Raw genomic sequence first — 11,061 nt, forward strand, 5'->3', positions numbered from 1 at the left:
ACCCTTTTGGAAAAAAAAATACCTGAGTTGCCTTTGTCCGTACTGGTGCTGTCTGACTGATCACTAGTGTTATTTATTTTTTTTTTTTTTTCAAGTCGTTTTTGAAAAGGATGATAGCTTCTCTTAGATGAACGTTGTTTGTCTTTAAAAATTGTTGTTCTACTGAATGAATAACAATTAGCAGTATGGTTTAATTTGAGCCTGGTTTGGCATAGTTTAAAACCGGTTTGTAAATGCGTTCTATTGTAACAATAGAAAACAGTTCATTTTGTAATCTAAAATCAAGGAACACGTAGAGAATTCTAACTCAATGGTCTTAATTCCGTCAGGGCCATGGAACATGTTATTGGCAAAAAATTCGGTTAAAGGGTTTATTTTCAAGATTTTTTCTAGAACATTGCGTTTACTTTCGTTTTCTGTCTGGAGCAATCTATTCCGGACAGTGAAAGGGACTCGGGAGCAACTGTGACAGGAATTTCTTTTAATTACAATGACATCTAGCGAGAAAATCAACTACTTTTGTACACCTGCGGATGTCCGCAAAATGTTAGTTTTGCTGTTAACAGAACACAAAGTTGACGTTTTCACTTTGTTATATTTGCATTTTGACCGCAACCCTGAATAGCCTACCAAACGATATCGAATTCCCATTGCATATTGATTGTACTGCTGCATGTGTACTCGACAACACGAGCTCCGTCCTGTTTTTCTGCGTGGAAGATGTCCATACAATTTGAGGGCTGGTTCAAATTGGCGATTTGATTGTTTCGGCGTGCCCATTTTTGACTTTCTGTTTGGTCGCATGGCAACGTCATGAATCCACCAGCATAGTAACCTGAAAGAAGTTTTAAAAAACAAAACAATTTCCCTCAAATTACCAAAAAAAAATATAACAGACCTTTTAAATTTCAAACTGTACCTTTCGAGTATAGACAGTACCCGGTGAATTTGGCACGGATAAACTTATTCTCGTCTTGGAACCAAAGTTGAATACTAGTATTCATGGGCTCCCACATTCTGATGGTTCCATAATTCGTGGGGTCGTTCGAGATGTCAATCACCTTGCCGTGCATTTTACTCTTAATTGCAAAGTACGTTGGCCTAGAAGCAACCATTCATTTTCTTATTTGAATTTGAATGTTAGGATATTCCAAACACAATTACTCTTTCACTATTGACCACGCCTGGTTCGCCTGGTTGCTACAGGCCGACTCAATTAACGGAAACGTTGTCGGCGGACGTGTCGGTGAACTCCAATTGGGTATGGCCGCGCAATTTTTTGGATTGTACATGTCGATGATTTTGCGATCTCGCAACATCCATTTTTGTTTGTCGCAAGGCTGCGTTCGAAATCGACCGTCTAAAATAATTTAAAAGAAAACAAGAAAATTTTTTCGTATGCAAATTGCAATTCTTTTCTAATTTCAGCACCTGAAGAGTAAAGACAGTAACCGTTAATCTTGGCGCGAATACCATTTTCATCCAAATACCACAGTTGGTTATCATTAGGTTTTACTTTCCCGGCATTGAACGTAGGATCTACTACTATAATCTCATATTGCGAGGCTTGCATGATTTTGCCATATGTCTGTATCGCAAAATATGTCGGGCTAGAATCAAGATATAATTAGTCCAAATCTTTCAAAATTTAGCAGGAATTTTGTTTTGGTCTAGACTCACTTCCTATTGATTTTCAGAGGGATTCCTATCGTTGTCAATCCCCATGGAACGATGATCTGATTGCCGTAATTATGGGCAAAAAAACACATTTCTTTTGACGTAACAATTTCGGCTTTGGCCGATTGCGGGATAACAGCCATCATGTTTGTTTCCGGGACTACTTTCAACGAGTTCATCTCGTCAAAAGCGACGCTAGGTCTCGGGAAATAATTATTGAAGTATCCACTTATCTTGTCCATCGTTACTTCAATGGCTATTTGACCCCACGGACAAACGCTGTTTTCTGAGCAAATAATCGCGTTTTTATTGCCTTCGTGTCCCATCCATTGGCAGTTATTCGATCCGGGGTAGAATGCAATTCTGTGGTGTTCATCATCGGCAACAGCGCTGTAAACGACGACGAACCAATGTTTAGTGTCGTACTTGTCGCTAAGGTGATCGTAAATGATTTCGGCTAGATCGCGGTTTGAAGTAGCGTTATTTTGTTTAATCATTTCTTTTACTTCGTTGCGCAATTGGTTTTCTTTAACGCATTCTATTTCGAGTGCGTTAATCTTTACAATAGCTTCTTGTTGATACTTTCCTAATCGACTTTTCTTTCTATTCCTGTCATTCGTTGAATCTTTAGATATAAAAATGCTGGTTGATTTTTAAATGTTTGTATACGTACTGATCAGCTAGTGACATGTTACTTTCTTTGAAGTATAAGGGAAGTGTTCCTGTCCCTAACGATAACAGCTGCATAATTCCTTGTGCAGAGTTGACCACTTGACGTCGATGGCACTGATTTTTTTTTATTTAAAGAGGAATTTTAGTTATGTTAAATCTTGTGTAATAGCAAGATTCAATTTACCTGTGTTGCCTGGCGTAAGCTTTCAAGATACGACGGTCCCGAAACTGATTGATTGAGAAATCTTTCAAAAATTCTGACGATGCTGTTTTCTAGCGATTTTGCTCCAGTCAGAAATTCTTCTTTTGCCACGGAAGAATTCGGTGATTCCAGGTACTCAATCGCCTTTGTGGCACATAGTCTAATTTGCTCTTCGTAGGGAGCCACGTTATCTCTTATGTACACTTGCTCGTGGATGCTGTTGAGTGTCATTTGATCTAAAATTCCTTCAATCCTGTTGATCTCTTCGGCTGCATCTCGATAGTTTCTCCGTTTTTCTGGCTCGTTTCTTGCCAAAACGGATACCAACAGCGTGACATACTCGTACGTTTGCATACACCAACCGATGAATGTTATGGTCGCCATAAAGGTGGCATGAAAACCGGCTTTTGGATTTAATATGATTATTCTACTCTGGATGATGCCACTTTTTGTCACACCGCCGCTTGTTGTTCCAAAGATGGTGACGTTCGTCTTGCTCGGCAACTGACTTTGTTTGCTCGTTAAATTAGTGGGAAGTAAGAGTTTTAAACCAGGGATTTCAGTCGAAAAATTGCCAAGGATAAGAGGGGCTTCCGTGGACGACTGGACGGATTGAGATTGGATGACGTAAATGGCGATGAACAAGCCAAGTAGTTTAATTAAGCTTCCATTGAACGGCGATGGCATTCTTAATTCGTAATGGTGGTCGTCCTGCATAAGAATTTTGTAATAATAGCGTTGAAGTCTTTGCCAATAACATAATTGAATTTCGATTTTGTTGTACTATAATTTTTCACAATTGAAAAGCATTTTGACAGAGCGTTCCCTATTTAACGTGAATTTTTTAAAGATAGCTACCTCTCATGTATTAATAATAGATATCTTGCTATGAATTTCTTTAACTAATTGAGTTCTTACCTTCTACACAGATTTCCTGGACTCAACAACCTGGGTATCTCTTCTGGAAAATTGCAGTTTGGTGGTACTGTTTCAAATCCTGTTCCATTTGCCATGAGACCTGTTCGTCGAATGTTGCAGCATTGCAGCCGTTTGTTCTGCTTGTGATTTTGGTGGAAAAAGCAAGATAATAAGGATGTCTGGAAGAAACACGATCTGTGTATACACCTCTTCTGTTACCGACGGATTCATCCTGCAAGGTACTGTTATAGTTTAGACGAAATTCACTTAACGACACTACAATACTGCTACATGCAATTGAACGCGTTGCACGCCGTGTTCGTCAAGGTTAAAAGGATGTCGTATTCAGGGCATTTAATTGCGCCAGTAAATGTATGTGCATTCAAACTTTGCGTGACGCTTTCATAGTTATGATAAAGATGAGTTTCCTGTTCCACAATAACTGGGACATGTAACATCCAACATTTGTCGTGGATCGTTCTACGATAGTTATTAGAAGGATTGTATTAATAATTGGAATTTCACATGCTTTGAAAATGGGAAGGTAAGCTGCTTAGTGTTTTTCTGTTACAGTCAACTTTACAAAGAGCATTTATGGTATAAAACCGATTCAGGATATGACTTTAGTTCTACTTTTTTTTTAAGTTTTAAATTTTAAAGCCTAATTTGTGGCTTTACCTGTTTAGAATATAAATAAGAAAAAATTCGCAATATGGAACCCTCATCCGAGATTATGGCTTCAAAAAAGGGCGTGGCAACGCCGGCGTGATGCAGACAAAATACAGTCGACATAAATGTTTCTCCACGTGATTTGACGAAGAAGTCGAATCAATGCAAAAATGAAAACAGATTGGCATGAGTTGGGTGTAAAACTCAGTGAACCAATTCTTCAGACATTGAAAGACCTCAACTTTGTAAAGACAACACCTGTTCAAGTATATTTTAGTCTTCAATTTTCATTTTAGATTTCTGAGAAATAAGAAATTTGTTTTGTTTTTTCTTTAGGCTGCATGTATACCTTTACTACTACAGAAGAAAGATGTGTGTGCAGAAGCAGTTACGGGTTCAGGAAAAACTCTGGCATTTATCATTCCCATCCTAGAAATTTTGCTTGCACGATCTACACCATTAAAGAAACATGATATTGGTGCTCTTATTATATCCCCAACAAGAGAATTGGCATCACAAATTGATGAAGTGTTATCAAAGTTTTTGGTACACCTCCCCCAGTTCTCACACCTTCAAATGATTGGCGGTGTAAATACTGTTGTTCAGGATATCAAAGAATTTACCAGTAAAGGGGCTCACATTATTATCACTACACCTGGCCGCTTCATGGACCTTCTCACTCGTCAGAGTGACAAGATTAACCTTGCTGGAGGTCTAAAAGCGTTGGTAGGTCTATTCATCTGCCATGGTTTCACATGTCAACTTATTTTCTCTTTACTGTTCATAGGAAATTCTCATATTAGATGAAGCTGACCGTCTTCTGGATTTGGGATTCCATGCAACTCTCAACACAATTTTGGGGTTTCTTCCAAAGCAAAGAAGGACAGGCCTTTTTTCTGCTACACAGACTCGTGAAGTTGAGTCTTTAGCTAGAGCTGGATTGAGAAATCCAGTGGCAGTCACAGTGAAAGAGAAGGTATTACATTTATTACAACATTAACAGAAACATGTAACAGATAATTTAGGATTTATTCTTTTAATTTTAATTGGCACCATAGAATTTAGGCGGTGATGGTTCAAGAACACCGTCTTCTCTGGCTAATTACTACATGGTGTGCGAAGGAAATCAGAAGTTGGCTGTCTTAATTTCTCTAATGAAATCTAAAGCTCCAGGCAAATTTATGGTTTTCATGTCAACGTGTGCAGCAGTTGAATATTTTTCTCTGCTTCTAAAACAGTAAGGATTGACCTTCACGTCTAACATTTTTTTGAATGCCTAATAATACTTTTTTATAATTCTTCGTTAGCTTTTTGCCATCTGTTACAGTGATGAGCATACACGGGAAACTAAAAACGACCCGTTTCAAAATATTTGACAAGTTTCGAAGCCTCAAAACAACCGGTCTTTTGGTGTGCACTGACGTTATGGCCCGCGGTATTGATATTGCGGACATTGATTGGGTATTTCAGTTCGACGCACCTTCATGCGCTTCAGACTTCGTACACCGCTGCGGACGAACTGCCCGTATCGGTAATCGTGGAACAGCGCTAGCTTTTCTCCTGCCCAACGAAGAGCCTTACGTCCACTTCATTGACATCAACCAAAAAGTAATTTTCGAATTGTACATTTTGAAACATGGATAAGAAGTTCATTCTTTACTCCATCTATCGACTTTTTTTATTTATCGAATACGTCTGTCATTTTCCGTTCAAGAAAAGAACTTCAAATGATTATAAAATCGGTTTTGAATTGCCTTTAGGTGAAGTTGACCCTTATGGAGTTGCCGGACGATCTACCGGATAACTTGGCTGAAATTCGAAAGATGCAGCAAAACGACCGTGCATTGATGGATAAAGCTACTAGAGCGTTTGTTTCTTATATTCACTCCTACGTCAAGCACGAATGTTCTGTGCTGCTTCGAGTCAAAGGTACGTATTTCCGCAGTATTTTCCCGAAATTGTTTTTCTTTCCATTGAAGATGATTTATTAATTTTATGTGTTTTTAAATTTTAGATTTAGATTTTGGTCGGTTGGCCGTGGGTTTCGGGCTTCTGACTTTGCCAAAAATGCCAGAGCTGAAAAATAGGAAAACGGACTTTTTTCAGCCACTTGATATTGATCTCAACACTATTGCATACAAGTAAATTGTGTTACTAAATCGTTTCAAGATTGCCTTTTCTCACTAAATGTGTTCACATTTTTTCAATATTGGACTTCGTTCCGCCTCTAGAGAGAAGGCTCGGGAAAAGATCAGACAGGAGAAATTGGCCATTTACCGTGAAACTGGAGTTTGGCCAACTTCGAAAGCGAATTCCGGACCGATGAAAAAGAGTGAGTCCTGGTCGGAGAAAAAGGCACAGAAGAGTCGCAAGAAGGAAAAGAAGAAGCTTAGGGTGGAGCAGAAGAAACGCAAACGAGCTGCCGTAGACGAAGATGATTGGAACGAGTTTGCCCGAGACGCTCGCCTTCTTAAGAAATTGAAAAAGCGAAAGGTACAAGTAGACCTATGTAGTATGTCTATTGCGCTAGCTCTTTTTGGCCCTGAGGGATACTGGAGAAGGGCAGGGGGAGACAGAAAATGAGATTAGTTGTATTTGCAGAGCGATGTAACGATCCTTGCACATCTGAAGTATCTCCTTCATTGGAGGTCATCCATTGACGAGTTGATGCAGTTTTCTTGAATTTGTATGAAATCGTTTGATGAATAATTGATTTTAAGTCTTTTGTTTGCTCCCCTTTTTCTATTTTCGTTTGTTTAGGTAGTCAGAATGGAAAGCATTTTTATCTCGGATCAATGTGACATGAATTATTAACATCCCAATCCCCTTAAAAAATGAAATAATTTTTTTTTTTCTTTTTAGATTTCGGAAAAGTCGTTCGAGAAACAGTTCAATAAGGCGGATGCTGAGCCTTCGGAGACAACGTGAAACTGACGCGTTTATTTACATATTTGCATCGATAATGTTTTTTTTTTTTGACCAATCACAGCTACAACAGCAAACAGTTATAACAACAAGTTTAAAAGTGAATCAAAGAAATGAACGTCTTAACGAATGATCTAATTTTCCTCGAATCCAAATTGAATGGAGTTTCGAAAAATTAGAAATTCCTAACAATTGTAAATCCTGATGAGTAACGTTGTACATTAACAGGTTCTTGACGGCGATTGAGAGTTTTATCTCATCTGAAGAGGGTAAGTCTTCGTGGAATGTTTAATGCTGAGATCGTGAGCCCAATTTCTAATAATATCGCGCCACGATCGATGCCACAATAAGAAGGTGGCAATCAGAAGAACCCATCCAATGAGGACGTACAGGTGGAACATGGTCCTCCATAAGAAGCTGGTGAAGACGGCCGGTGGGCTGATGAGCATCAACGACGTGAGAGGAAGAACGAAACTGGTAGTGAAGGGCAAATTAGCCCAAAAACCAAAGACCAAACTGCCCAGAAATGGGTAGAGAACGATGAAAACAGTAGCCACCCAGGGTGTAGCGTGATGGTACACTTCATCGGCAGGCACGTCCAACAGTTTCGCTGCTTTGGCGGAGGGTTCCGGTTCCATGGGTACTGTCACTGGCTCTACTGTCCACACTGATCTCACCGTAGGCGAATTCTCTTCTGGCGCTTGAGAATAGAATCGCGAGTCTTGAGCATCTCCATTAGGCAGCATCCTTCCGCCATTCCCGTTTTGGTACGTACGAATGACCGGTGCATTTTCATTGTATCGTTCCAGTCCGTTTTGATTCAGGTGGCGAAGAGACGGTGGTAGCTGTAACATTCCCGTATCGTTTTGCAAAGAAACGACGTCCGGATAGCGCCGGGCCAAGTTCCAGCGGAAGCGTTGGATGCTATTGGATAACGTGTCGGCCCATTTGGCTCCCAAGTCGATTAGGAAGAGCCACATGAAAGGCAATCCGATCAGAACGCACGGAATGCTGAGCAACAACGACCATTCCGTCTTTGGTACGTCCGTTCCGTATCCTGGCATTGAGTGTAATATAATATCATATTAGACACGTATGCTGTACACGCTTTAATGCTAACGCTATTTTTTCCTTTCTTTTCAAATCACCAGCTATCCATCACTTGCTCGCGTTAGGCAAAAGAAACACTGGAAGTCCGTGCCGCTTGTTTGGCTTTACTGCGGCAGAAAAAGAAACGAACTCGGTGTGTCGTGAGCGCCTATACTCACGGGAGTAGTTCTGCTGCAGGATGGGTTGTGTGCCGGACCGCACGGACTATATGTATATACCTAGTATGCATTCCCCTTTCTAGGATTCTCTGCCCGTCGCTCGCATATACATCACTTTCTTGTCGTAATCACCATTGTTTCTTTCCGTTAAAAAAAAAAAGGGGGGGGGAGCGTAGTTGGTCAAATGACCGAAATTCTTTACGTATTTTCTTTTTTCAGACGTTTGTGACATCTTTCGTGACTGGACGGACGCGACAAGGAGAAACTGAAAATGTTCCAACGCCGGCCCTTTTTTCTTCAAGCGCCTTTTATTCGCGTGTTCGTGAGTGAAAATAAAGGGTTGCTTTTTCCTATTTATTTTTGCTGGACCTTGGAATGCTTTTCTTCAACTATAGTGAGCGGGAATATTATTTTTTTCTTTTTTACACATAATGCCTTTTTACTCGATTGTTTTCCGTGACTCGTTTCTAACTCGATCGTGAATTCCATCCTTAACCTTTTGTGTATATGTAGGGCGGTTGGACGCGCTTCCGGGAGAATTTGTTATGCCATATGACCTTCCTCTTTTCATGTAATTTTATTTTTGTTTTTTTCTTTCTCAAGTTTCCAACATTATCCTTCTATCTTTTATATAGTTGTATGGACGCGCTATTCCCGCGCGATGAAAGCAAATAGCCCTCACGTGACCGGACCATCGATAGCGATTCTTTTTTCGGTCTGTACAATGTCGTGGTCGCCGACTGTGTATGGTCGTCGGAGCGATTCATGAAATAGGAGCAGACACCAAAAGAAAAAGAAAAAACCAACGGATTCTTAATAATATGAAAAAAAAAAAAATGAGACGTTGGTGTACCAGCCGTGAACGCTTTATTGAAAATAACTGCGGTCGGATTACGAGTGACAAGCTGCAGTAATTAATATGAAAAAATGGTAAGTTTTGTCAAGTTTGATCGTCTCCTGTCTGATTTTAAAGTTTTTCCCTCCGTTTTTTTTCTAAATTCAATCTTAGGGTTCGGTCGTAAATTGTTCTCCCTGTATCCAACAGCCGATTTGTAGTAGCCTTTCCCATATCGACAAATTCCGCCAGACTTTGACGATTGACAGGAAGACGAAATCTAGGGCGAGCTCTTCATGTTGCAGCAGTTCGCTAGGCATAAACAAGTCAAGCTATAGATCCTCCCCAGCCAAAAAAGAAAAAAGCTACTGCCCGAAAAGAACTTGATCGATACCCGATGGTGTGCTTGCACGCGAATATAAAAATCGTAAACGAAAAGAGGCTTCTCCGAGTATGGAAAACCCACTAGAGGAAAGGATAGAAGGTTTTTTTTTTTTTTTTTTTTTTAACCAGCAAGTTTGATTAACGACCATCATTATCCATTGGCTGTCCACAGTCCGTGGGCGGTCTGATAAGAAGGTCTTTTGCTGTCGTATGTGTGTAGTAGTAAAGGAGGGACGTACGGGAGCAAAGAGTATAGCACGCGTTAGCCATGCGAAAAAGAAGAAGCGGCTCATCATACGCCCAGAACACAATGGAACGATTGTTGAGAAACTCGTACACAAACAAGAACAAAAAGGGGTAGGAGGGGACAACTTGACGACAAATAGCTATGACGAATATAACCCCCCCACCCTCCTCTCTTTCTTTTCGTTCTATTTTTCTTTTGTTTTTACCCTCGTCTGTTACGCTAACGGTCAAGCCTTGCTGCCTGTTATCGATAGCCCTGCTTTTATGACAACGACGTAGGTTGAGTTTTCATTCCATGCGGTAGAAGGCCGACATAGAGAGAGTCCTTCACTCGTTTTTATTTGTTTCATCAGTTCTCCCATGTAGTACTAATACTCGTATACAGTTATGCTCAATATCTAGGCCAAAAAAGTGACAATGCTAGTTGAGCTGCACACGCAATGCATCAGACGCAATAACATACAAGTTACGCTTGTCGACAGGTACAATAAGTCCCCCAGTAATAACCGTGCACCGTTGATCGCCCTGTCCCATTAGACTTCTATTTACCACAAAACATCCCTCATTTTCGTGTTTTGCGGGAATGCGTTTTGACTCGTGATAATGAAACGTGAAAGAGGGGACGATTCTTTTTTAAATGCTCACTGCAAAGGGGAAAAAAAAAGAAATACTTGGTAGCGTGCAATCAGCTACTTGTTCGGTTTGAAGCCGCAATAGTTTACACGGTTTTTGAATCGTTACTGACGTTATAGACGCAGCAAGAGTCTCAACAATAGTAGCTCAATTGTTCGTCGACATTTTCTGACTTTGTCCTTTAGCCGACTTTATCGCACTTTTGACTAGGGTTGTCGTGCTACGACGCTCGTTGAGATAGATCAACGTTAACGATCCTCTTTTATAACGTCAGCCACAACATCCGTCTTTAAGGAAGCCGGGAGGGGCGGGTGTAAGCCTAGATTCAGATTACGTGCTCGTTAGTAAGAGACTTCATCAAACTCTCTTTTGTGTTTAAACAGATTTCTCTACCGAAGACGAAAAGTTCGCGCAAATTCACCTTGTCCAGTGACGAGCTGAAGGCTGAAGAGGAGGAAGTCGAGGTAGTCCCACTTGTAGAAGGCCCTTTTGTGAGTGGAATAACCACGTGCCGTCGCGTTGTTGAGCGACGCTTCGAATTTGATGAAATAGTCGTCGATTTTACGCCGCCAGGCCATCTCGTAAGGGAAGACCTGGCGGAGTTCCGTCGCCAAGGTGATGACCAGCTCGTT

General features: G+C 40.6%; 3 protein-coding genes across 3 annotated transcripts; 1 reads left to right on the forward strand and 2 right to left on the reverse strand.

Annotated features, from left to right (window-relative positions):
• Window positions 1-460: 460 nt before the first annotated feature.
• LOC130703408 (uncharacterized) lies at window positions 461-3,251 on the reverse strand. The gene is made up of 7 exons (XM_057524901.2): window positions 2,534-3,251; window positions 2,351-2,463; window positions 1,681-2,286; window positions 1,432-1,610; window positions 1,165-1,360; window positions 920-1,101; window positions 461-835 (listed from the first exon to the last, which is right to left on the reverse strand). Exons 1-7 carry the CDS (start codon window positions 3,236-3,238, stop codon window positions 627-629), a joined length of 2,190 nt encoding a protein of 729 aa, XP_057380884.1. The 5' UTR covers window positions 3,239-3,251; the 3' UTR covers window positions 461-626.
• Window positions 3,252-4,207: 956 nt separating this feature from the next.
• On the forward strand, window positions 4,208-7,187 carry LOC130703409 (ATP-dependent RNA helicase DDX55-like). The gene is made up of 9 exons (XM_057524902.2): window positions 4,208-4,404; window positions 4,475-4,864; window positions 4,926-5,114; window positions 5,197-5,375; window positions 5,446-5,746; window positions 5,899-6,067; window positions 6,153-6,279; window positions 6,370-6,631; window positions 7,001-7,187. Exons 1-9 carry the CDS (start codon window positions 4,309-4,311, stop codon window positions 7,064-7,066), a joined length of 1,779 nt encoding a protein of 592 aa, XP_057380885.1. The 5' UTR covers window positions 4,208-4,308; the 3' UTR covers window positions 7,067-7,187.
• Window positions 7,188-7,297: 110 nt separating this feature from the next.
• On the reverse strand, window positions 7,298-11,061 carry LOC130703422 (uncharacterized). Its single transcript, XM_057524917.2, has 2 exons — window positions 10,851-11,061; window positions 7,298-8,120 (listed from the first exon to the last, which is right to left on the reverse strand). The coding sequence occupies exons 1-2, from the start codon at window positions 11,005-11,007 to the stop codon at window positions 7,315-7,317; spliced, it is 963 nt and encodes a 320-aa protein (XP_057380900.2). The 5' UTR covers window positions 11,008-11,061; the 3' UTR covers window positions 7,298-7,314.

The sequence above is a fragment of the Daphnia carinata genome, chromosome 10 (genome assembly GCF_022539665.2).
Source record: "Daphnia carinata strain CSIRO-1 chromosome 10, CSIRO_AGI_Dcar_HiC_V3, whole genome shotgun sequence".
NCBI classification, from domain to species: Eukaryota; Metazoa; Arthropoda; class Branchiopoda; order Diplostraca; family Daphniidae; genus Daphnia; species Daphnia carinata.